At 42.2% G+C, this 25,643-nt stretch overlaps 1 protein-coding gene across 3 annotated transcripts in view; it reads left to right on the top strand.

The window, feature by feature from the left end:
- Positions 1–558: 558 nt before the first annotated feature.
- Positions 559–25,643, top strand: part of vgll4b (vestigial-like family member 4b) — a 36,850-nt gene continuing 11,765 nt past the window's right edge. Inside the window, exons 1-3 of one of the 3 annotated variants that reach the window (XM_076111102.1) lie at positions 559–752; positions 2,571–2,644; positions 22,359–22,593. In XM_076111102.1, the coding sequence (XP_075967217.1) occupies positions 2,581–2,644; positions 22,359–22,593 (299 nt within the window). In that variant the 5' untranslated portion in view covers positions 559–752; positions 2,571–2,580. The other 2 variants (XM_076111103.1, XM_076111101.1) reach the window with 2 other exon arrangements.

A 25,643-nucleotide genomic window follows, 5' to 3' on the forward strand; every position in this document is an offset into this window, starting at 1 on the left:
TAAAACGCTGAACACTGATGCATTGGTAACAAATCCAGTCAATCTGCCTGCTTTATATACACACCACTATAATGTAATGTATTATAAATACGCAAGGCACTTAGAAATGACTGTTTAGCTGCATGTATCTTAAATGTTTATATGCTGCTTATGAATGCTAAGTAATGGACTGGTGTCAGTGTAAACCTTTATACAATATATTTAATATGGACCTTTATTAGGTTTAACAACTAATGGGGTCACACATACACATTAAACATTGAGGGTTAACTGCCTTGCACAAAGGCACTTATAAAGTATCTGTTGAGGGCGGGAGCTCTCCTTAATCACCTACTAATAATGTTTCACCAGCTCGGAGTAGTAAAGCCTGTGACAGCAGCCCTGACTCTCAGGAGGATGTGATGCAATGGGTCATTATCATAATATATGCTGATATCATCGCTTCGGTCCTCCACCAATCAGCGCGCTTCACTTTCACCACCTGCTAGGAACTGAATTCCATCATTCCAGGCATTCCTGCCCTCCTCCTCCCTCCCTCCCTCCCTCCCTCCTCCTCCTCCTCTTCCTCGTTTAGCCTACAACCAAGTTTGTCCCGACAGCTCTGCTACTATTGTGTTGCCTCGTATGCGGCACCGTTTGACCGCGGCTTCTGTTTTGCGTCTCTGTGGGATATACCCTGTATCTTGTGTTTGTTTTTTTTGTCTGTGTGGACATTATCATACTGGAGGATACCAAGGTGGCGCTTGAAGGAGGTATGTGTGCTGCTAAACATGAAGTTGCGTCTGACTGAAATTGTTTCGCGTTTGTAGGATGAGAGTGCGCTCTTTTTTTTCGTCTTCCCCTGAGAGTCAGTTGTTGCGAAACACCTAGTCCGCATGTAAACGAAAGGCAGCGATGTAAACACGCGCATACGACCGCACTGGAGTAACATCCGCGTCGTTATATGAGATTTCATTCAGGATCGTGAAGCGGCTCTGGCGGCTTCACACGTCCCCAAACTTTCTCGCGTCTGGAGACCCGCTCGAGCCGCACGCTTTCTTCCTCGTTTGGGGACATTTAGTTGTGCGACTACTGTGAGTGTGGTGGAAAGAAGTGAAACGTAATCACTTTTATTTAAGTAGCAATGCGTTTCTTTGGTATTTTGCCTGGACACCTCTTAAAGGGCAGACGAGGAAGAACTGAGTCACGCTGATATAAATACACCACTGGTGAGAATAAAAGTGGACGCACTTGCCACCACCACCACTACAACTACCACTACTACTACTACTACTGCTACTACTAATAATAATCGGTTTCATTATTGCCCCAGTTGGTCCCAAAAAGCGTGTCGCTGTTCCACGTACACAACGTTGTGTTGTGACGAGCGAAAGGACAACAAACCTGACGTGTTTGCAGTTTGGTCTGAAGATTCAGAAAGTGTTTTGTTTTTTAATGACAATCGTCCTTAAAGCGCTGTTTTCCTTGAGGAATGAGGAGAAATGAGGGAACGGTATCTCAGGAATGCAGAAAGAGGGAAGAGAAGCGCGCTGGAGAGTTTCTCTTTTTCCCCACAAATACCTCGCATAGTAAAGCCACACTGAAGGCTCGATACTGGAGGACACAACCCCCCAACATGCTAAAAGTGCAAAATGCTCTGTAGTCAAAATATCACAGGAAGGTCACAATTAATACAGCAAACTAGAGGACAATAACAGTGAAGAAGTATTCCTACCATTTTTTTAAAGAACAACCCTACAAGTTTAAAATACTACAATACAAGTACAAGTCCTGCATTCAACCTTTAATAAAAGTACAGAAGTATTATTGGCAAAGTGCAATAGATATCAAAATTACTCGTTCAGAATGGCCCCTACTACACTCTTATTGATTAATTGAAAAAATAACAAGTAAAAATAATTGTTATTTGTGGCCCTCATATAATATCCGATATTCGTACATGTAAATCAAGGAAGACTGTATTCTGCTGAGACAAAGTTCCTTTTTAGCTGCTTGCATTCAGAAGACGATATCAAACACCGATGCACCGAAAAGTTTGGCATATATTCAACTTTTATTTCCAGACACATAAGTCCATATTGTAACAGAAAACAAATACAACAACAACAAAAAACAATGCAGTACGCCAAAGTCACCCGTGGTTAAAAAAAACATACTGACATTTGTTCCAATGTTTCCAAAAACAAGAAGAATACCTGGTGTCACACTGTTGGCTCAGTTAAGGCCTTTATGCTTACATTTTCTGATTACATGTCTATGTATGAATACATTTTATGATTACATTTCATGTAGTGTATAAATGTTTAACATTTTTAATATAACTACGCTATTGATGAAAGTCTCATTTTGGGGTCCGTACCAAAACTGGAGTTCTGGTGTTGGCAGATTTCAAATGTTACCGCTTTATGGGAACAATCGTGATTTCCTTTGCGATTGTGGCGACAGAGCTGTGGAACTCTGAATGACTTGGCATCTATCAAATATTAACTTAGTTGTTGTATTGAAAGCCGCTCTCATGCTCAGCACAGTGCCCCCCCCCCCCCCCCCCCCCCCCATCCTCTGTCCCACAGGCGTCCAAGCATGGAGACACCACTGGATGTCCTGTCAAGAGCCGCATCATTTGTCCATGCCAGTGAAGAAGAGAGTAAGTTTCATCAGACTTCCAGCTCCTTCTTGTGTTTGTGTGACAGCAGTTTTGCTCCCACCCTCTCTGTCTTGCTGTTAAAAGGTGCCCTGTGGACAAATGATTTCAACGGTTAGAGTCGCCGTTAAACATCGACGAGGTGCAACGATATGTTGAGCCGTAAGCCTCGGCCCTGTTTTCTACCGTGAGACAATGGCAGTCTTTGTGCGTTGCAAGCTTGCAGCAGCAGACACACAGGCAAATAAGACCAACCGCACTCAACTGCCATCAGCGCTGCTTTCTTTAACTTGGCCCGCTTGCTTGTGTTAACCTGCTTTCCCTGGAATCAGGGTGGGGTGGATCTACGTCTCATTATCTGGCTCCACCACCATGTCAGTGTCTTTCCGTCTCAGCCTATCACTGTCTGTCTCTAACTTTATGTCCGTGTTGCTGTCGTCTTGGTAACTCTCCATCTTTCATTCTCCTCTTGGTCTCCCTGCCTCCGTCTTCTTCTTCCGCCTTTTCCCTCTCTCCTCCTCTAATCATGTCTGAGGACTTTCTGGAGGCCTCTCCTCAGCCAGCAGAGGGGCTGCCACTGATGATTGATCTGCACTGTTTGGAGCTGGATGTTTAGTTTGTTGTTTTTATAGTATTCCCTTCTGCAGTTTAGCAGATCGTGTGTCATGTATTTAATAATTGCTCCTAACCTAATTTGTTGCTGTAGAGGAAAAACAAGCAGGTGGATTTTTTTCATTTTCTATTATCTGAATTTGTTTGTGTGTGAAGGAATTTGAAGCTCCTCAATCATCGGGGAGCATACATATTTTAAATGAAAGCCAAATAATGAATGGACTCAATTAAGAGAAATGTTATAATTTGGTAGAAGTGCAAGCTCCATCCATGTCAGTTGGAGTTTTTCAAGCCTCTTATTTAAAGTCTTTTCAGAGAAGCATGCTAATTGATCAACGTAGAATATTCAGTGTATATACACAGGAACATTTGAGATAATCACTCGTGTTCATTGGTGTACTGAGAGAACAAGAATATTTAGAAAGAGCTTCAGCTGTAACGTCTCCCATGTCACCCGGTTTGTTCCCACAATGCTTCGGCTTAAGTGAGCTTGAATATCAGCTTCCTCGCACTAGGAGCCCTCCTACCCTCCTCCCCTCCTTCCTCGCACTAGGAGCCCTCCTACCCTCCTCCCCTCCTCCCTCGCTCCCCTGCAGTGTTTTTTTTTTTTTTCCCTTTGCGCTGATGTCAGTTTTTGTTGCGGGTCGTGCATGGCCTCTTTGTTCAGAGACAATGCACTCGACCTGCTTCCACAAAGGTGCAGGAGAAATGGGTGAGCCAGACAACCTACTACGCTGGTCAGCCAACCAGGCCAACATGCAGCTGAGTCATTAACCTCTGCCTACTTGTTTGCATTTATGACGAGCCTTCGCACTGCCTGTGTGCAGCACTTGATGCCAGAGCACAGAACAGGGAGAGGCTCGGATCTGCCTTCACAACAGCCGCTCTAACTCAGGAGGACCAAGTGGGGCTCGTCAGGGCCGGTGCTGTAGTTCACAACCTCGAGAGCTTAAAATGAAAAGCCCTGTTCAATGTATTTAAACCACACTCCTGCAGATAACACGTCTCTGTTGGAAATGAATTTCTCAGGAAATTACACAAATTTTGTCTTGATGGAAATGGAATTACGGTTCATGAATAATGTATTAGTCCAAGGTTGCTCTGTTTAGTGGAAAATATACTATAGTAATATCCCAAAATACAATTGTTGGCCGTGGCCCAGATTAATTAAGGCTGCTTGAATATGAGTGCTTATCTAAAGAAAAAAAACTGTCTATGTAAAATTTGGACTTTGTAAAACCTTTGGGTTTTTCTCTGCTTTCACTCACACACACACACACACACACATACAATGCTTGTGATGACAACATCCCCCCTTACTTTTACCGCACAGTCTGATACTTTCACTAAAATCTCTTTAAAACTGTGGCGTCTAACCAACCACTATAATCCAGATGAGGAACGAGAGTACGCGATATAAATGTTTATCATTGTTATTTTTATGCACACACAGGATATAAGCGTTAGCAAACTTTGTTATTTTCTAGATTGATATGAACGTAACAAATAAGTTACGTTCCCTCCACTTCTGGAACCACACATTACTTACACGCACATGCACACGGCTGTGCCAGTAAGGCTGATCCTTGCTGTCAGTGAGTTTGAAACAAGCTGCATGTGAACAACACTAATCACAGGTCTTAAACCAAATAGTCCTGACCCTGAATATACAGTAATTACTCAGGCACTGAAGAAGCGGTGAAGTAATCTGTGCCTTTTATATTTAATGGTGAATGTCGGGGGAAAGCTACTTGCTGTCACCCGTCCATAGCAATTTTGGTGGCTACTTGGAAGATGTTACAGTGCGCTCCACCCTTCCTGGAAGCAAACCTGTATATGAGATCAACCTTAAACAGTCTGGATTGCACTACAGGCCCAGCTCCAAGGACAGATTGACATAACTATTTTGTTTGTAGCTCAGTTTTTTTCTAGATTCTAGCAATTTTTTAGTGTCATTTCTCTGGTTTTAGTGTGGCTTTAGCGACATTGCCAGTCAGCAGGCTCTGTCAATGCTTGTTGGGTCTAGGACGATGGATCAAAGCCAGTCTTTTTAAAGAGGACCAGTGGTTTAGGTCCCGATTGAAGAGATGGAATATGGATATTTAGTTTCTGACAGGAACCAACCAACCACAACAAAAGAAGAACTTTTGTTGTGGTTGGCTGAGATCTGCACAGTGCCCTCTGCTCTACTTCTGCACACGCACAGATACACACATGCTGTTCTCTGAAATCCTGCTTGTTTGTTTTCGAGAAAACACAAAAACACACTTTGACAGAATACCCCGTTCATTGTTATAGTTTCCATGGTTTGTTCAAACACCCCAGTCTTTTCCAAGCTCTTGGTGAAGGGAAGCAGTCCATTAAAACCGACCCTTCTATAATGTTCTCTCTAATTCTTGCGCTGAATATTCTGTAGATTGTGGACAAAATCATTCAAATTAAAATAAATAATAACCTTACAGTATTATATATTCTGATACAACAACATCACAAACTTCAGCAGCGAAAATCAACTGAGCTGATTCAACATCAGTAACAACAAAGAATGAATATTCTGATCTTAAATGTATCGAATTGATTGCAAGGCTGTGTTTTACTGTGTGATTTGTCCATTTGTTCCAGTTATTTTGTCCATTTCCAGTACAAATATCAGGTCTTGGGTTGGTTTGAGTATATCTGGTCGTTGCTTACTCGTAAATACTTGATCCCCCCCGTCTAAATCTGCTCAACGCCGTGTTGAAATTGAGCTAGATTATTTTCTTTCAGGAATAGACAGCTGGGTAATCTGATTTACCATTGATTACTTGCTAATGTGGTATTGATCAAAATGAGGCAGAGGTGGCACCACAGCCATTATATTTTGTTTAGCCATGCTAGTGGCATTGATGAATCCTATTGACGTAGGCGATCACCTGATATTTAATATAGTGTTATTTTTTGTTGTCGTCCAATAATACTTTGTGTATAGTGGTAAAATGTTAGCATGCTAACAAGCTTAACTGAGATAGTGATGTTTGGTTAACATCATGCCTGCTAATCATCAGCGCGTTAGCATTAGTCAAAGCAGCACTGTGCCTAAGTGCAGCCTTGCAGAGCCGTTAGCGTGGCAGTTATTTTTATAGGAATATAAATTCACACGTGCGACAGGCGCTCGGCTCTGCTTATTGCAAGCGACGGTTATGACTGAGCAACTGTGACTTCCATCGCTTTGATCTTCGTTTTGTTGGATGGCCTACTGAGGGCAACATGTGGACAGCGTTGTAGTGTCTGTGTTGATCTCTTTTATGTTTATTGAATAGATTTCATGAAATCTGATTTTGAATTGACAGGTGGGCGAGCTGTAATTCAATCTGGTCAATTTGATCATGGAGTCCTAGCCTGTGAGTGTCTTCAGCTGTATATAAATGAACTACTGCAAGCTTAGTTAATCATTTAAAACTTTTTAAGGGTGGCGTGTTAGTCCGCTCAGTAGGCGAGCAGTCGAAACTAGTCGAAGCTTGTCGATGCTCGGTGGTGTATAGACACATCAACACTGAAGGGGAAATTGGAGAGCTTGCATCACTTTGTCTAAACCTCGCTGGAGGCAAACAGTATTCTCAGTGGGAGGTAATTTGACCGAGGAGGACTCATGCTTGTGAGTGGGTTGGGTTGTCGGGTTGTTGGGTGTGTGTGTGGAGTTTTTCCAGCAAGGAGTGGGTTTGCCCTCCAGCCTGTCCACGTTTTTGACAGATATTCCTCTGTACTTCCTGTGTGATATGATACAGGTGTTAAGCAGCTAGTCATAAATGTGTAAGCATACAGATGGGGAGCAGATACCTCCATTTCTGTAACTCATCTTCCCTGCAGAGAGCTTAAATTCAAACACATGATGTGGTCTTTGGATGTTTTAGTAACCCAGTCAGTCACATCAAAATGATCCTTTTTGCAGGACTGTTAAAGCCATAGGCTGTATACAACATGGGAAAAGTCTCCGTGATGTCACCCACAGGTTTCTGAAGAGCCGCTTTGAAGCTCAAAGTCGGCGGTTCCGGCCGTCGCCATCTTGGCAGTGACAACACAGCCTAATTCCCAGCCTCTTCAAAAAATGGGCAAAGAGGTGGATCATCGATGAAGCCGAGGCGTGCCCCTGCCACTCAATTATAGATAACTTTAACATAAGATAACTTATTTTGTACCAGGCTGTAAACATATGTATTTCTGCTGCAAAGTTGGGCATTTTAACAACTTGCTTCTTTTCTCAGCACCTGAGGTTGCGGCTTTGTTAAAACCAGTACAAGCAAGTGTGAGTGGGTTCAACATGTAGGGTAAATAAACAATGTTTTAGAGATAGTTCCTGGAGGACCTGCTGGTTGTTTTGGCAACCTCATGATGACAACAAAACTCCTCGAAGTCACTGCTGCCAACCCAAAAATAGCCGGGCACATCATCTTGTGTAAAACTACAACTTGTAGTGTTTTTTGCATAAATTAAACGATTAGTTTGTGAGCTTTGGAGGTGCTGTCAGGGCGGACTCTTTAACCTTTGGACGGAGGTAGGCTAGCTGTTTCCGGTCTTAATGCTAAGCTAAACCAAGCTAACTGCCCTCTGGCTGTTGCTCCATGTATACTCCATAGATATAAAAGTGGTATCAATCTCAGCAACTAAGCGGCCACAGTGCTACTTTTACTACTTCAATACATTTAAAAGTAGAGACTATAAATATATAACCAAATAATTAAAGCCAAGTGACCCATTCAGAAGTAATTTCCCATGTCTAGGCCCAGAGTTTGAGAAGGGACTCTTCACACAGTACATCATTTTTAGTAAAGCTCGAAACCTCCCTAATGTCCTGCACCAATGTCACTGATTCCTGAGGAGGAATCTCCAGCTCCAATTGTTTCTTAATCAATTTAAAAATGCTTTGCACCAGGCAGCTGATTGATAAATAAATAATAAAAGGTAGTAATTTGACCTGTCGACAGCAGGTCCCTCCTCACCTGCGATGGTACTCCCACAGTACAGCTGTACTACAGCCCAGTGTTTTTATTCTCTTCTCAGAATCTTGGTGGTTTTACTGGAGCACCACTGATGCATTTGAAACACGTAATTAGACACGGTGCTGCTTCCACCACTGAACAAACAGCCTGGTCTCATTCCTAGGTCATTGAATACCAAATCTTTGTCACGCCCCTCAGCATCTGATACCGACGCACAAGACACCCTTTAGTGTCTGTATGAGAAGTACCGGGCTTTCAACTAACTCCAACGTAAACCCATCCGCGGAAATATTAGACGCTCAGAGAAACTGCTGCGGCCCTCCATGATGTTAATGTCTATATCTTGACTCGTATCCGATTAAAAGTTCATGGTAGAAGTCTGCAGCAAATGTAACATAGATAATACAAAGGAAATAGTTGAGGACAATGTGGAGCACACTGTCATTTTGTGTGTGTGTGTGTGTGTGTGTGTGTGTGTGTGTGTGTGTGTGTGTGTGTGTGTGTGTGTGTGTGTGTGTGTGTGTGTGTGTGTGTGTGTGTGTGTGTGTGTGTGTGTGTGTGTGTGTGTGTGTGTGTGTGTGTGTGTGTGTTTTACGGCCAAGGTTTTACGGCCTATTTTACTGTCGGTGACCGTTGCATTGATGAATGGAGTACTATGATGTCATTAATTGTTAACAGTGTTTGAGCTATCGCCTGCTATCGGTGTGTGAGTGTCTGTTGGGGGGGGGGGGGGTCAACGAGTCTGCAGTAGATGACTCTTGGTTATCAGCAAAAGTTTTATGAGTGCGATAACGATGTCATGATGACTGGGTCAAAGTGATGTACAGACAACGTGCAGGGTAACGCTCGTTAAACTTTAACGGTGACTTCATTGTTACATTCCTGCTCGTTTTCTCTCATAAGTGTCTAATCTCTTTTTTTGTGTCACCACAGAAGACTTACAAGATGTGAGGTATTACTGTAGGAATCTTGCCCTTGACTGAGGCACTGGCCTCAAAACAGGAGTCGGTGCACTGTGGGTGCTCCTAAATGGTTGGGTTGGGTCAAATGATAAAGCATAACTGGGGCTGCACTGTAGTTAATTAACCATGCTGTAGCACTGTGATGGACAGAGTTGACAAACATCTGCCATAGTGTAATAAAAAATGAGGGAAGAAGAGCTTTTATCTGACAGCAATAAAACACTCAGCAGGAGCTCCTGATGCATTGATAGGCAGAATACTGTTTACCCCCCCCCTCCCCAAAAAAAACCAAGGCACACTGCTTTATTATGTAATGATCCGATAGTATGGTGGACCCAAATGCGAGACACTGACAAGAGGTAGGTGAAGTTGTTGACGATTTATTGTCAGACCACAGTGAAGGAAGGTGGGGTGGAGTGGAAGTGATGGTGGAAGACGGACTGCAGGCAAAAGTTCTTAAAGAAAACATGGAAGCTACTGAAGCGTGAACCCGCACAGTAACTGAGACGATGATCTGGTGAGGAGTAGGCGTAAAGCCAGAGTTGATATACTGTAAAGTTGATGAGTAGATTGCTGACAGGTGTGTGCAGAGCAGAGCGATGTGACGAGCTGATTGATGGCAGGTGTGCAGGTAGACTGGGCGGAGATAGACGGCAGGACAGTTTTTGTAAACCATGGCTAGATGACATTTTGCACCTCAAACTTCCTCAGGGTCAAACTAATTTACTTTAACGAAGCAGCATGTCTATTCATATTTGTAGTAGTTTGTTTTTGTTTACTTGTTGCTCAGTTCCAGTCAACATTCAATTTGATGTTTGTAAGAATATATTCAATTCAGCAGCAGCTTTTTTTTCTTTCTGTTTTATTGTTGGTAAGTGTTTTTACAATTTGGCAAATGACAGAACAAATTGCTTTAACAAATCCAACTACTATAATAGTGTGTATGTTTAGTTTCTATAAAAAAGAATAGGGATTAGGGCTGTTAAATGCATCAGTCACTCTCGGGTCGGGTTGTCTGTGCTGCTCATTAGACAATCGTGCTTCTCAAAGCGAGCTTGGTTTGAATGTAAAATATGTATAAATAAATCTGTTCATTGCTTCTCATTCAAGATGAATAAAAAGCTGGTTGTGGGAAGTGACGGCTTCCCAGTCACTCCTCCTTACAATCAGTCTATCTGTTGTTGTCTTACCCTCCTCCCACATTCATATCTTTGTGCCTAGTCTAGCTCTGCAGTTTAACACACACACACACACACACACTGCTTTGCTATCGTCATGGTTTATTGGGCGGCCATTCAGAATGAAGGGCCAAGGGGCCACCTTGGTCACAGGGTCAAAGGGTCACAAGGTTAAATACAATCCAACCTTGTTTTTCAAGCATTTGCTGTTTTCTTCCACATGGATATTTATATACCAGTAATCATGTTTCCCTCTTTGCTGGTTTTTGTCGCAACAAGCCAACAGGTTTTTGCACTTTGTCTGATTTCTAAAATAGTTTTGTGTAGCTTTAAAAAAAAAAAAAATTAGATTCTCAATTTCAAAATACAGTACAAAACAATCCACCCTGCCCTCCCCCGCTGGCTGTTTTATATATAAAGATAAAAGAGTGTATACAAAGATAGGTGGATATCTGGTCATCCACCACACTGTACAGGTCAAATCTTTAGCCACTACCTTAATAGATGGAGCTTCTCACTCCCACCTGTACATCAAAATACCTGAGTAAAACATGTGTTCAGGGTCCTCACCTGACAAAAGTGATTGCTTGCATTTGGGCTTGCATATGGCTACTTTTCTTAATATTGTCTAAAATGTTAAATAACTCATGTACCACTTTTGCCCTCAGTAAATTCCATGCTTGCTGGTCCCAAACCAGCTCTGCTGTGTTAGTGAGGGAACTTTTTCTCAGAGCTGTGCTGACCACACATACTTTGCATGCCTCTCTTTTTGATAGCATTCACCATAGTTACTGAGAATTAAATGAAACGGGATCGCAAAGCCATTCACACAGTTAACCTTTTTCAGTGCTAAAAAAGTGTTCCTGCTGAGACAGACTGAGCTTCAGTGAAACCAGTTGATTTGATTAATGACTCAGAGAGTTGTATTTATCCCATATGTGCAGGTATTGAGAAGGAAGAAGTTAGCACACAACATGAAAAGAGATTTAGGGTATAAATTCTCAAGGTAATTTTGTCCCAAATGCCGTTGGAGAAGAGGTCTGATATTCTGTGAACATACTCCTCTCAGAAAAGTATGTATTTGTAGTCTCGGCATCCAGAGATAAAGGTTTGTTGACGACATCTGAGCATGCCGAGGCTGTAATCCAGGCACAGATGCAGAACATGAGTGTGGTAATGGCACAGAGCCTGCTGTCCCACGTAGGATCTGTCTTAGCCAATAACCCCCTGGGGTCAGATTGTTAGCGCTTAATTGTTAACATGACAAGAATGTTATCACAGGGTCCCATTGGCCTATGAAAGCATGGATCATTCTCCAATACCAGAAATAAGATCTGTTTCATGTTATGTATTTCAAATTGCTTGATCTTCATTCAGTTATTAACAAAACAGACATTGACCAGACTCGCATTTTCATGTCAAAGTTATACAACATAATTTTCCCAAGTTTTATTTCATGAATGTTCTGTTCAAACAGGAGTCACTGCTGCGTAGAATAAATACGTTGCGCCTTTCCTGTTGCCATACGAGACATCTGAGTCTCTGCTGTTCTGAAAAATTTTGCATCTCACAATCGAGTCCGAGTTGTGTTCCAGGCAGTTGCATACTGTGTAATAACACACCGTAGATATCTAACCTCACAAATCGCCCGAGTGTGAGAGCGCAGCCACCGTCTGCCTCGTGTTTGTTTTGTTTGTGTTGTAAACAAAATTTGGCAGGCGAGCTATAGGAGGGAGGGGGATGCGGAAAGAGATGGAGAGAGGAAAAGGGATTTGGAGGAAAGAAGAGGTTCAGGATGGACGTTTAGATATTGCATTGTGAGAGAAGAGATTTGTTAAATCGACAATGAGTGCAGATTAAAGAGCAGATAACACAACGGTGGTAAATGACAAACCGCTTCACTTTCACAATATCACCTGTTAACATTGTTTCGGTGGAGTAACCTGATATTTCCTCCTCTGAGTGTTTTATTCAAACACTCCCATGAACTTTGTGCTGCTGTGTAATTTTGCCTCTGAATACGGTGAAGATAATGTAAATGTCTTCACAGAAAGATGACAATTTGGTTCTTCGTCTGGTGGCTTTTAAAAAGCAGGGACATTTAAATGTAAAATCTGATTAAACCGTCCAGGATTTGTAAAAATGTTGTCTTCAAGAAGGTTAAAGATTACCCCGCGCATCATGACTTGTAATACAGGTCTTTCCTACTCGGGTGTTTTGAAGACATTCTATATGTAACCAAACCTTTTATAGCCTCAAGGTTTGTGTAAAAGTAACAGTTATGTAACCGCCCTGATAACAAGAGCTGAGACAAGAAATTTCCGAGGGGATAAACGTCTTCAATGCATTATGTCACCATGTAAACAAAGCCTGTAATAGTGTGGCGGTATTTCAACAGAAGGAATCAAGGATTTGACCTTTGATCTCTGCCAGTGTATAAGTTGTTCTTCCACTCTGGCTTGTTAAGAATCGTGTTTATAATAAAGTCTCAGGCCAACTTGAGGAACCTACAACAACGTTTTTCCTCTTTCATTCATTTTCAACAAGCCATAAAGATAGTTTAGTTATGTAAACAAATGGAAAGACTGAATTCTAGGAAAGGAAGCAGGAAAAGGTGAGAAAAACGGAAGCAAGTTGGGCTTTCGTTACACTCTACCATCATCCTATGGTCTTTTATTTGCTCAGTGTTTGTGTCACAACAGCGGAGCGTGTTAATGAAGCATTAGAATGAATCACCACCTGGCATGTGTGCTGTTGTTATCCAGACACACCCCGCTCCCTGGAGAGGCCCAGGCCTGTTCAGAGAGACACACAACACCGCAGAGGATTTGGTAGGTGTGGTAGCACCTTGGCATGATATATTAGATAAATAAATAAATAAGACATGCAGGAAGTAACGAAGATAATGACAGGGAGGCAGGAACTCTGTGCTGTAGATGAAGGGCAGTTGTATACCCACACCGCTAAATGAAACATGGGTGAATGGGTGAGTGCATTAATGGATCCTATATCCATTTCATTTTTAAACTAAATAAAACGCTGCTAATCAAGTGCTCCAGAGTAGAAATCAAACTATATTACCACGGTGCAACTCAAGCAGATTATTTTGTAAGGGCTTCAATTACGCGGATACTTTTCTAACAGCGGCTATCCCTATAGCTGCAGCCGGGCATCACAATAGATTATCTGCCCCACAGCGAGCTCTTTACCTTTCAGTCATGCTGACGAAGGCAAGATGTGGAAACGGTGGTGAGGAAAGATTATTACCACTGCAGGCCATGTTATTTGTACCAACTTGTCCCTATGGAAGAAAGGTGGAATTTCACCAACTTGTTGTGTAACCATTAATCTCCTTAGTATACTTATTCAATCTTTCAGCATGCAAGCCAGAACAAAGACACTGTGTTCAACACTGTTTCTTCCCTTTTTTTTAATGTACATTTGAAGTCAAGTGTTTGTGATAGTTGCAAGACAAATGAGCACGTTGACGCAAATGCAGTCACAGGGAAACACATTATGCGTCTGGTAACCAGCAGCAAGACTGAACTAAGCTGATGTACAGAGGTCTGGCGGACATATGCGGGCACTAGTCTGTTACTGACTGTCTTTCATCCTTCTCTCCAGTAAAGAGAATGACTTCTTGTTTTCAACATGTTGAACATGAAGACGTTTAGTGACTAGTGCCACCTGAACCAGTTAAGCCGTCTTATCACAGTTTTGTTGTTTACACTTCCTGAAAGGTTGGGACATCGACCAATCTTCGTAAAGCCTTTGCCAATTTTATTTAGACTTGCCAGAACAAATTCGTGTATGTTCTCACGCGCAGTACAATGTGAATTGTGCAACAACTTTCAGCCTACTTTTTTCGATGCACTGCTTTGAGTTCAGCCCCTCTGAGTTGGTTGTAATCTGCAGCACCAGCTGTAGTAGAAGCAGTCCCACTGAATGGCCTCTCTGTCTGCACTGAGCCTCGTTGTGTGTGTGAAACTGGAAACAATGGGTATCCAATGAGACAGGAGCCGTGTTCCTTAGTTCTGAGCTGCCGTTAGAGGGGGAGGACTGGAGGGGAGAGGCCTTTTGTTTATGTGCTTGTGAGTGTATGAGAGAGGAAGGGGGAGGCGTTAGAGATAGGTAGGGTATAGATATATGGGTGTTCGGGCACACATTCTGTCTTTGTTTGTTTTGTTGTTGTGGCCTGTGTGTAGACGAGAGACCAGGCGGGTAAAACCCTCCGTATAATTAGTCTGTTAATCCAGTTTTGAGCCGTGTTAGAAGTTCGGAGATGCATGTTTTAGTGAGACCGAGGCCAGCGAGGCAGCCACAACTTTCCCTCTGACTTTGTCCCCTTAAATGTAGTCTACAGAGCTTTTAGCCTGCATGGACCCCTTGATATAAAAGTACATCCAACTGCCTGAAACCCTTTTCTCCTGCTTTGGGTTTCTCGTGATTTATTATCACTATATCTTATTCTTTCTTTGATACATTTGCTCACAGGTATTAAAGAGCTTTGGGTGCAAGACTGAATGAAGGCACGGCAATACAGAACTTTCTGAGTCATTTCAATTGCTTTGAGGAGTATTCCATTTTTACTTCAAAGCTGGGTCTTACCTATTAAGAATGCAGTACTTTGTAAGTGATTATTATGTTGTCTGAGCTTTTCTAACGTCTCTCATTTCCCCGGTCTGTGTGTTTTGTGGGTATGTGTCACACGAAAGCACACGCATGGAAAATGCGTGTGTGTGTACAAACCCATGCTCTAAAGCTCAGCCACACCCTGCTCATTATGTTCTCACCCAGAGGAAGCTGTCCACACAAACCATGTAATATTCACATTATATGCATCTTTGGTGAGGCCACCTATTTCCTCTTTTCATCCCGTTTGCCTCCTGCTTTATCCACATCGGTCCCCTTCATTGAAGACAGAACCTGGGAGTAGCCTTTCTTAAGCACCAGAGGGCAGGAGAGAACCACGCTGAGACTGAGGATAGTTACTGGGCCTGGGTAACTTTTCACATGTACATGGAAGTTTACCCTCCACTTATAAGGCAACTATAGGCAATTTAAACACGTTTGTTGTCATTTTGCACATAGCATATATAAATCGACATTGTTTTTCCTTTTAACATGTTTAACTTAATGTCCTTATACTCTACCAGAGGGGTAATCTTGGTATAAATAATCATCCAACCTTAATCTAATATTATATTCTGTTGAAAGACTCCTGACAATTAAAAAAACAAAACAATGTAGATTGAGGGAAACCACCATCTTTGTCAAAAAAAGAAAAAAAAGATTACAAGCAAACGTTTTCCCTTCCCTCTCTTTTCATCTAACCTTTTATTTTTCTCACCTTCACGCTCTGATGTCTTCAAATATTCGCTAAAATATTTTTTTATATACTTCTCTGCTATCACTATATTAGTCCTGCAGGGACTCACACCCCGTGATAAAGTTATACTAATCTCCTCAGTTATCACTTCTATATTCCTAGAGGGACTTCATGCAGCACCTCAATAACCGTCCCTTTTTAATATTCTGTGTCAAAACTACAGCATTTGGTCTTTATTATAGGCCACTCTTTTGTTATACCTCCCTGCAAAGTTAACATGGGATGGCTGCAGCGCTTTGGGTGTCCGGATGTGTTTGGAGAGACTGATCTTGCACGTAAAACTTCCCTGATATTTGAGGCGCTCCAGGGATTTATGGAGCATGCCCAGTGCGCTCCTCTCTGCTCCAGAGCAAACCGCTGGTGCAGCGCAGGAGTCATACCGAGCATAGCCTGCGTGTCAGTGCAGTCGACTTACAGCTGGCTGTGAGGACAACTGACGCTACTCTTCTGTTGCTCTTTTATCGCCGCGATACATTTGACCCATATTTTCTTTTCTTTTTTTTGAAAAAGTATCCTTGGCTCGCTGTCAATACTCTTCGGGTTTAATTGTATTAAAGTGGTTTCTCGAAAACAAAAGTTGGAGGCTGGGCCTTTAGCTTTTTGACCGTCGCTTGAGAGTTGAAGAAGGAAGAAAAAGAAAAAAAAAAGCTGGTCTTTTTTTTTTTTTGGGGGGGTAACAACTCGATAAATGCTTCTAACGAAAATGGACCTGTTGAACTACCAGTACCTGGACAAAATGAACAACAACATTGGCATTCTCTGCTACGAAGGTAAAGTGAACGGTTTGGCCGGTTTATTTAAAAAAAATAATACTCTGAGTTAACCGTTAGCGACGTGGTGGAGCGAAGTTTTCACTCAACTCACCGAAGCTTAACGTTTAGCTGTTACTTTCCACGAGCCCTGCAGAGAGAAGTTGTTGCTTTCAACACATGTTGATTAATTTAGCTTGTAACGACTTATGAATATGGAGTTAAATGAGTTATAACCCTTTCAAACTGTTTGAACTTGGTGCTAACATGCTATTGGAAACATTAACTTATATTTCCCATGGAGCGTAGTTTTACCCGTTAGCAACGTAATTGCATGGCTCTCCTCCTATGGCTGGTTCCCACTATATTACTCACGGTAGTTGCTCAGTTATTCTGAGTTTTTACTGTCTATTATTCATATCAAGCTCTTGCATTCCTAACGTTGTGATATATCTGATTAAATGTGTGGTTTTAGCTGCATCAGGATGTGACAATATCTCGCGTATTGACACGGTGTGTGTAGTGATTTGACCCAGTTGTCTATTAGATAAGGGCTGGTATTTATCTTTCTCTTCTTTGCTCTTGTCTTTTTTTTTAGCATGAGCAGTGTATAATTTATTGTTATGTCATGAACACACAGAGCAGAAGCTCATTAGCAAAGTGACAGACTATTGGAGTAGTGTAACTCTTGTCCTGCAGTCAGTGCTCCCATGTATGTAAAATATTCTTTTTGGGGGATTAATACAAGTTGTGTCCTCTGGTCCTGATTTCTATCACAACATGCAGGAATCAACTCCAGCACTGAAAAGAAAACGAGTCTACTCAAGTCAGCTTTTTGTCATGAACTGCAACAAATGCACAGGAGCTAGTAACAACTGTTAGGATTGTTCATTACAGACTGATCAGCAGGCTTTCTTTTCATCTCCTCCCTCCCTCTCTGCTGCTGTGCCACAGTTAGCAGCTCTTCTCTACATGTAACAAATCATGAACTTTTAATAGCTCTGCTATTAAGACTGTGCGACTGAAAACCAGTTTTGCAGATTTGAGGGAGGGTCACAGAGGCAGTTTGGCAGGTGGCCAAGTGCCATTTTATAGGAGCAAGTAGAAGAAACATGTTTTTTTTAAGTGGTTGAGCATGTGATTAATGGTGTCTGTCAACAGAGCTGTACTGTTGTCTGTTTCACTGCTTTGTGGTGGGGGGGGGGGGAGTGTTGTGTTGTGTTGCAATTCCTGTTTGACCCAAAATGATTGCTCTTTTAGGCATGTGACTTTTCAAGTTTTGAGAAAGATCATTCTTCAGTGCAGTGATGGTGCAGCAGATATGAGGGGTTGAAGTCAATCAGAAGGGTTTTCTGTATCACTGCAAATCATCTTTCTCAGGTGTAATCCTGTCTTTCTCAGTGAAGTGAATATGGGAGGATGCTACTTTATTTTAGTGGTGTTTCTATACTTTTATATCCTCTGGGTGTCTCATGTAGGTGATGTGTTTGGACACAATGCTTTATTTCTACCTTAAGCTCATCTCTACATGATTAGCCCATCTACTGTATTGGTTCTTCTGTTTGTTTTTTATTGTGTGCGAGTGTTTTTTTTAGCTGACTGAGCCAAAAACTGACTCCATCACGTGCCCCGCGATAAGAAAACAAAGATAAATCAAGAGGGAAAAGAGCCAACCCTGGAAAAAAAGAGTGAAAGAAAAGCCGTTCATGTTCAAACATGTCGAGCCAAGAAGGGGGTTGGATGAGCTTTGTGATATTGTGGGTGTGCTGACTTGTTGTTGTATGCATGAGCACACATACTCACAATACATTCCCCGTCAAATAAATGCTCATATATACTGGTACTTCCTTTTGTTTTCTGAAATCTTCACAGTGTTGTCATCATCGACATTTATTCGCAAGTGCAGTTTAGGGATGCACTGATCAAGTACTTTTGATTCGCCGATACCGAGTACCAATATGAGTACTTAATAATACCGTTACAGTTCTAAAAGTAACTTTGAAAACATGTTTTAGTTTCATTAGATGTTCTTTGCTTTCTGATTTATAACAAATTCAATATACAACATGATGCTGGTGCTGACATTTTAACATTCAACATGGTGCTTTCATGATACAAACAGAGTTAGCTGTTGCTGACTTTGGGGCTAACCCCCTTCACCATGATCATCAGCTGGCTGACATGCAAGACACGGGAACTTAACTTGGGTCTCCTCACGACAAACGCACTGTGCACATACTGCACTGCTACTGTAGTGACCATGAGTCCCGTGCTTCAGCTGCTGACTGATGTGAAACGTTACGACATGAATTCAGAAAAAACATACACAACATTACCAATACTCTGTGTCCATAGTGAGTATCCATCACGTCCAATGAGTTTTATAACAAACAACCGCCACATCGTGTTAAAAACTAACGGTGACACCTGCGATTAGTGGCATGGACTTAAATAATTGGCTTTATCAAACCACCACCTAGTGCTTTGAGGCTTATTACACTTAAACACAAATCCTCCTCTGATCAAGTCTTCTGTGTGTTCATACAGTTTGTGACAAAATACTAATTAGTTTGAGCATCGGGTCAATTCTTGGAATGATGTGAAATGGAATACAGCAAGCATCTAAAAGCAAGAAGCCTTTCATCGACGCCTGTTCTTCTGGGGCTGATGCGTAGACGGTCAGTTATTATAAAGACATTGATCCACACTGTGACTCTTCTTGTGCATGAATGCAAAATTGAACAACATTAAGAATCAGACATTGGTGTGTGTATAGGCGACAGTTGAAAGAAAGGTTGGTCGTAAATCCAGGTGTTACTTTGGTTATGGACACACCCATTCTGACATTGATTTGACTGACAAAGTTAAGTTTAAAAACCAAACTGTGACTCTCAACCTTATCCTGTGTGCCCTTTAGCGCCCAGTATATCATACATTATTACATTGTTGTGACAGTAATTGACGAAGGAAGTCCATTGATATAATAATAAGACGTGCGTCATTCCAAACAATTGCTCCAATCTCACAGCAGCTGATTGCTCTCATTTAATTTCAAACTATTGTATTTCCCAACCACATTATACTGTGATGTCGACTTACATATTTGAAAATGGCTGATTTTAGCCAGCTGGGTAATTGATTTGGATATATATATATATATATATATATATATATATACATATTAGGATCTGTGTAATGTTTTCTCTTTCTCTGTCAGTCTGTCTGTTCATGCGTCTCTCTCTCTCTCCAGCTCTCCCTTTCTCTTTCTGTAAAGCTGCTATCAGTTGTAGGCCTGCAGGGTGGGAGGGGTGCCGGGGAATGCTGACTGTCGCTTTTTGCTGCTGAGCGCTGGGAAATAAACAAGGTTGAAAACCTCCTTAAGGCCATCTACTTTTGTAAACGTCTCCTCCTCTTTGTCTGTCTGTCTTGCTCTCCTTTTCTCTTGTCTGTCAGAGATCAAACCAATCTGACATCCGGTTTAAAAGTTCAGCTCACACAGACAAGAGCTTTTTTTTTCTTTCTCTATGTCCTTTTTAAGGGTTTAAAAGCCTAAAACCTGAATGGACTTAGAAAAATACAGGCAACCCAGAGGGCCAAGTTCAGGTTACAGAGAAACTGAGCCAAAAATAACCGAGTTGCTGCTTTGCAGAGAGAGAGAGAGAGAGAAGAAGAGGGCATGCTCCGACTCATCCTTTTTTAAGTACCTCAAGGGGAAACAGGAGAGAGGGAGAAAATGAGAGGGAAATGAAGAGATAGAGGGGTTGACCTCTTTTTGTAATCCAATCTCATCCTGATTCCAAGCTGTTTGAAGTTCTGTCAAGAAAAACAGGCTTTGATCACATGGACCTGGTGAGCTGAGAGGGCAGAGAGTGGAGTCTTACTTCTGTGCTGCAGCTCTACTTCCACTGATTGTCTGCTCATTGAACAAAACAAATGGCGTTTTATCCAGTGTCCTTTATCTAATGAACAAATATGTATACCAGATAGAGTCCTTTCTCGGTTTGGCGTTTTGTGCTTCTACCTATTTCTACAGTTTATTTTGCATGCTGCTGTGTGCACATATCATCAGGTTACAATGATATGTTTACATTTTACTATTAAAATTCTGTATTGGTGGAAGAGGCATGACTTACACAGGTTAGTTTTTTTTTTTTTTTAAGTAAATCTATACACTCAGTTTCCAGTTTATTAGGGATCCTTAGCTAGAACTAATGCCGTCATCTCTGAATGTAGGATTCATTGCAAGGCTGCAGTAGTTTTAGACAGGAGCACCTAACTGGTACCTGAGTGTACTGTTGCTCAGGTTAACTGTTGCGCAGCAGTTAGGTCTTCAGTGTTTGACTCTAAACGGCCAGATGTCCCGTTTGTTCTCAGGGATTCTCCCCTTGTTGAGCACTTCACTCCTGAACCTCTAACAAGCCGCTATGGGTCCTGGATCCTGATTGGACCGTGTGGTGTCACAGTCTCCCTTCTTTTTATTGCCAGCCCTCTGTCCTGCCAAAAAGAATGATGTCACCCTTGTTGCCATGGTACACTGCAGGGCTAGCAGGAACATGCTAGGGGGAGGGGGGGAGCTGCTGCTGTGTTTGGGAGGCCGTGCTCAAACTAAACATACATAGAGGAACAGTGGAGGAATAGAGCACACCAGCACAAAGCATTTTCATTGTGTGTGTGACTTAATGATACAGTTGTTTACGACCGCATGCACCCAAAAAGTCCCTGTTGTCTCTCCTCCAAAAGAACTCTGTCCACTCTAGTTTACAGGAAACTTCCTCGAGTGATTTACAACATGAATGCAGTGAACAAACAGTGCAGTATTGAGCTGCTAGCAGTGTTTAAAGTATCACTTTTGTTGGGAAATAAACACCATTTATTTAGATCCTCACAATCTATTATTACTACGTTGTGCCTTTTGGTTTATTCATGAATGCCTGTCCAAATTGTAAGTCGAGTCATTTGTAATAATAGCAGAATGAGCACAAACATTAAACATTGATGTGTGTTAATCCTCCCAACGCTTGAAGAATAACAGCATTTGTAATATTAAATTAGTTTAAAATTAAACGGGGGAAAAAACACTTGGTGTTGCTAAAAAGTATGAGAGCAGTTGTGGAGAAAAGTGCCTGTAGGAATGGGTTTCTTTTACTCTGGGCTTTATGTTTTGTTTGGGGAAAGTCAGACGGATGCATGAGGTTGAAGCAGTGGAAAGTCCCCGAGCTGAGACGGAGCCAGTGGTAGTTTTCCTGATTCTCTCTTGCTCTTACTCCCACTCACCCACGGCTCTGTAGGCCTCCTGTACCGGGACAAGACTGCAGGTTAGCAGAGAGAAATAGTTCACACACCACATTTAAACGTATGCAGAAGCCATCCACAACTATTTCCTCCAAAACATTGCTAAACCAGATACTCCAGTTTGTGCCAGAGGTTTGCGCCTCACTCAGCAAACTGTACAAGTCAACACAAATTCAGAAGTTTGAGCAGGAACACAGCATGTATGGTAACGCTGTCATGAAGTAGTGTTTGTGGTCAGCGTGTTTAAAGTGGCAATAAAACAGTTGCTTTCTACTTGAAAATACTATAATTTTGACTAATTACCATAATTGTACACCCATGGCTAAGCACCTTTTTTTTGGAAGTGTAAGCATGTCAGTTGACAGGAACCAGTTCATACTCGGTCATGTTTTGAAATGACCAAAAGTATTCAAACTTAATTGTACTGTTGAAAGTGTTTTGATTGTGCTGGTGCTACACTTTCCATTAAGAATATCTTCCTCTACGCTTTGAACTCTAATAGAGGTTCAACATCACTAAATACTCTCTCCCTCTCTTGTATCTTGTCTCCTCTTCTCAGGTGAAGCCGCTTTGAGGGGGGACCCCAGACTCCAGTCCCTGTCTCTGTCCTCTTCCTCCTCCTCCTCCTCCTCTTCGTCCTCGTCCTCCTCATCGTCCTCTTCCCTCTCCAACCACAGGACGGGTCCTCCTCCCATCAGCCCCACCAAGAGGAAGCTGAGTGGGGACCAGGGGGACAGCGACATGGACGACAACGAGCACGTGGCGAAGATGAGCCGACTGTTTGCCGCTCAGCTGTGAGTACAAAACACTGAGAAACACTTTCTAACAGACGCCATTATAGGCTCGGAAGATATGACGAGATTATCGTTCAACACAATGTTGGTTGGTCGTGATAACGGTCCTCACGTGTCCACGATAACGGAGCGTAATCCATTACACAATGCCTGTAATTCATTTTGCAACATAACATAGCCATGGTTATGGCAACATCCCAACATCCTTAATCACTGCACCCTTCTCTTTTCTGTCTGTCTCTCTCTCTCACACACACACACACACACACACACACACACACTATGTGGCCATTGAAGAGGCCCCCTTGCTGCCGAGAAGCTACATACACACTGCCGCTACCGTGTATGCCAGGGTTTCTGTTGGCCATGTGTTTTGCGGGCTCCTTGCTTGTTGAAGCTGTGCACAGACAGACAGGCTTTCTCAGAAGTCCCAGTTTGGACTCCAGGGTGCTATGCCAGGTTTAGCTGGCTCCACGCTGTTCTTCTTATAGCCACACGTCTCTGGAAGCTTGGAAACTGGGACTGCACAACAGAAAGATTACTCACATCTATAACGTTCCCACATTCCCACTTCCAGAGATTCCGGGGATTCTGGAGCACTTACTGGCTGTGAAGGGACCTGTCTCAGTTCTTCTCAGTCATGGGACTCCAGCCATTGCTATTTCTTGTGGAGGCAGGCAAGGAGATGTTAGGTGGAGCTGTGCAGTTTAAAGTAATAATAATTATATACAAGTAATGTTATGAAGTCATGTTGTTTTTGCTGCCCAGTCACGTTTATTGTACTGCTTTTCTTATTATTAGGATTCTATTATATCCACTGTTGCTGTTATCATCAGGAGTGATCATCTTCTATGTACATGTATCATTTCTGTCCTATGTATTGACTCAATTATAATTGTCTTGTGTTCATTCTGTACACAACATGTATTGCTTTCCTGTCCATCATGGGAGAGGAATCCCTCGTTCCGTATCCGATGTTGGGGTCCAAGGACAGATGATCTCATGTCTTCTGAGGCTCAGCTTGTGATTTGTGGTATTGGGCTATACAAATATAATTGAATTGTTGCTTCGCAGTCCACACGGCTGTGAAATGACACAATGGAACACAATGCTGGATATACTTGAAGCCCTGGATTAAGAGTGGAGCACAGTGACTGGCAGTGTGTTGTGTGGTTAAGCGTGTGTAAACACGCATGTGTCGTACATACTGTCATGTGTTCACGCTTGCACAAACACCTGCTGCACATTAAGCAAATAGTTTGATTGAAATCACTGTTGAAAACCAAATTCTTCTGAGTGACAAACACTTGCCACATTTAGATTGTAAAGGTAACTTTTAAGTGACTGGTTATAAATCTATCTGCTCACTGGCCTGTGTCCGGGTGCAGGGATTTATTTTTGTTTCACAGATATAACTCTCTTGACTTCTCGTGGCACAGGGGGAAGGGTCTCTGTTCCTTCATCTTGTGACCGTCTGGGCTCGCATATCAGAGGATTAGCTCGTGTGTGTCTTGACATTTGTGCCGAGTCATCTTGTTTTTCTGTTGTGAATGTGTCAGTGGCGGGAGAATTAACATTGTTCTCTTCAACCAGGCAGTGAATCGATCTGACCACTTGGTGTTTTATTCCGTTGTTTGTCACTCTCTGTGAGATATTCGTTTTTTTTATGCACATTGCGGTTAACGTCTGCTTACGTTGATAAGCAAAAAAGCTCCGACTCGTGTGTCCACGAGTCGGATTTTATTATGTAAGTTGCTCTGCCGTAGTACAATGGGACTTATTGTCATATCAGCTTTCGGTTAGTGTCGGAACTCCTCGCCGCAGCTTCTAAATGCAACCACTCTGTGGAGTTACACTTCGGTTTAAGACTTTTCAAACTGCTTATTGTACCATGATCATTTCCTAGAAGTAACACATAATAAGCCTCAATCCCCTTGTTTAATCTTCACTTTAATTATGACCGTGGAGTTATTTGACTCTAGGGCCTGCAGGTTAATCTCTACCCAAGAAAAGTCAATTGCTAGTTGACTTGCTGCAACTTGAAGTTAAATCCGGTGCCTTCATCAAGATATACATCTTTGAAACCCATTTCCCTTCGGGCCATCCTAGAGGTATATTTATTGTTATCATTTGATTTGAGGTTTCTCTGAGGGCATTCTTTCCCTGGTAAAGATAGCTGCTCAGTGAAACCTTCAGTAAGTCAGCTTGAACTATTGTGTTTGTCCATAAAAACAGCGATTACACCAAAGTGGAGAGAATGATGGGTGGGTGTTACAAAACACAGTCGAGCTTAAAATAGTGAGTGTTTTATAGAAAACATTGAAGGGGACTTCACACTCAACTCACCTTTATTTAAAATGCATGAGCTTCCTGCTTCATTTAACTCATCCGTCAATCGTAGGAATTAAGTTTAATTTGAAAAGGTTGGACTTGTTTCTTGGGGAGGGGAAGACGCTAGACAGAAAACAAGAAAATGAGCACTGTACACACACACACACACACACACACGCACTCAATTAAAATGTCCAGAGATGGTTATCTGACACCCTTCTAGCTGTTGGATTCTGCGGGCTGCTTCTATCTGTGTAGCTTGTTTTTTAGTCTGCACTGATTGCTCTTCTCAGTGTTGCCTATTCCTGCATGTTTAGGGGCTTTTGTGTTCATTCCTCCTCTTAAACAAAAAAACACATTTTCTCTGTTATGCTTTAGCGGCAGTTTTCCTGTGCACTGACTGCTTCGGTTGCTATATAATGTGTGTTGTTGTCGAGCTGCTTGTAGTATATAGCTATATTTTGGGTGTCAGGTGTCTGTCACGCAGACAGACACCTGACACCTTAGACGTGAGGTGGGGCTATGAAGGAGGAAGCTCGGGTTTCTGTTGTTGTCCAATCACAACAGGCTGAAGTCAGGGGGAGGCACAGGCTGTGGTGAGAGGAAACAACATTCTGAACCGACTCAATCTTTCTTTTTCATGTGGGGCAGTATTAACAGGCGCGATAAATTAGCGGATTTTCTCTTTTGTCAACAGCCTGTGTATTTAAGGATGTGGT

Source organism: Anarhichas minor, unplaced genomic scaffold (assembly GCF_050575085.1).
Source record: "Anarhichas minor isolate MPS153535 unplaced genomic scaffold, ASM5057508v1 ptg000043l, whole genome shotgun sequence".
Lineage (NCBI taxonomy): Eukaryota > Metazoa > Chordata > Actinopteri > Perciformes > Anarhichadidae > Anarhichas > Anarhichas minor.